This window comes from the organism of the source record quoted next, assembly GCF_019968985.1.
Source record: "MAG: Porospora cf. gigantea B chromosome Unknown PgB_NODE_9221_length_1302_cov_2.72975, whole genome shotgun sequence".
NCBI classification, from domain to species: domain Eukaryota; phylum Apicomplexa; class Conoidasida; order Eugregarinorida; family Porosporidae; genus Porospora; species Porospora cf. gigantea B.
In genome coordinates this window covers 1-1,302 of record NW_027179350.1, presented here as the reverse complement: position 1 = coordinate 1,302, position 1,302 = coordinate 1, and the positions used below count along the sequence as shown (strand labels likewise).

The 1,302-nt window shown below is 58.1% G+C and overlaps 1 protein-coding gene across 2 annotated transcripts; it reads right to left on the bottom strand.

Moving 5' to 3' along the window:
* KVP17_002924 (uncharacterized protein) lies at positions 1-1,302 on the bottom strand (the record flags this gene model as incomplete). 2 transcript variants are annotated; one of them, XM_068519675.1, is made up of 1 exon in its annotated part: positions 1-1,302. In XM_068519675.1, a coding segment is annotated over one exon (1,302 nt), but the record flags the coding sequence as incomplete, so codon positions are not given. The 2 variants fall into 2 exon arrangements, with proteins under 2 accessions (XP_068371025.1, XP_068371026.1); XM_068519676.1 differs by having other exon boundaries at positions 4-1,173.

The window sequence follows — 1,302 nt, the reverse complement described above, 5'->3', positions numbered from 1 at the left end:
GACATTGCCGTCAAAACGCCCAGGAGGGGCCTTTCCAAACTGCCCCTGTATCTTGACGATATCGTCAAAAAAGGTAAGCCCCACCCCGATCTCTCCGTAGGTTGCTCCCAGGGCATGGACATCCACGTAGAGCCCTTGAATAAAGGAGGGAACCTCATAGCGGCTTTTGTCCCCCTTCCGGATAACCACCTGGACACCATCCAGATCGTTTTTATCAGAGGCCTCTCCAAGGAGCCCCACCGATTCGTTGACCCGGGCACCCTCCTGAGGGAGGAGAAGGGTTACTTCGGGAGGGGTATTGTCCACTTGCAGAAAACAGCGGCTGACCGCAGTACTGCCGTTGCTGAACTCCGCCCGGACCAGAAGCCTCAGATTCTCATCGTTGTAGCTTCGGGTTTCCAGACGGAATTCCCACTCCTCCTTCCCGTTTGCAGGAAGGAAGGTGCGGCCGTTATCCATACTGATCTCTACCAAGCTGACCTCAGGGTCTGTGTTCTTCTTCTTTTTCTGCTTCCCCTCCTCCAGGGCGGCCATTTCCGGGGGAGCCGCCCATCCGGCACGGCCTCTTAGCCAGGGCCTTCCACTGATCTCTTCACCGGTTCTGTGGGAGGCGATCTCCACCCAGGGCCCGGAAGGGTGAAAAAAGAGAGTCTGCTCCCGGGAGCGGAGGTCCTCCCTTCCGGGTATACTGAGGGAGAGGGAGTGCTCCCCTTCGGTGAGGGTTTCTGCGGTCATGACTCTTCGAAAGCTCCCATCTGGCTCCAGGGGAATTGTTTCCTGTTCCAGACCGTCCACCAGAAGAGTGACTTTTTCGGGAAGAGGATCCATATGAACCCGCCCCTCCAGGGCAAAACTGTGAAAGAATTCCTCTCCTCCAAGGGGGTAGATAATTTCTACCTCCCCTTTTTGGGCGGCAACCCCCAGCCGGATATTCCGGGAGAGGATGGTTCTGTTTCCCGCCCCGTCGATGGCCTCAACACTCAGGTTATAGAGCCCTTCAGCCGTATCCGGCAGGGTTTCGGACAGGGTGAAAATCCCCCCCGGCCCCCTCTTCAGATCCCGGACAAGGAGGGCCTCCTCCGTTCCTGTTGTGGGGGAACTCTCTGCCTCGGTAGAGCCGCCTGAAGGGGTGCTTTCAGGGAGGCCGGTGGTCTCCAGGGGCTGAAGGACCATCCGCAGGGAGTGGAGTTCTTCAGCGTCCACCGCCTTCCCCTCCAGTTCTAAAAGGGAGGCCCATTTATCTCCTGACAAAGGGTGATTCAGGGTGAGACGGGGCGGGGTGTTGTCTATCCGCAGGCCCAT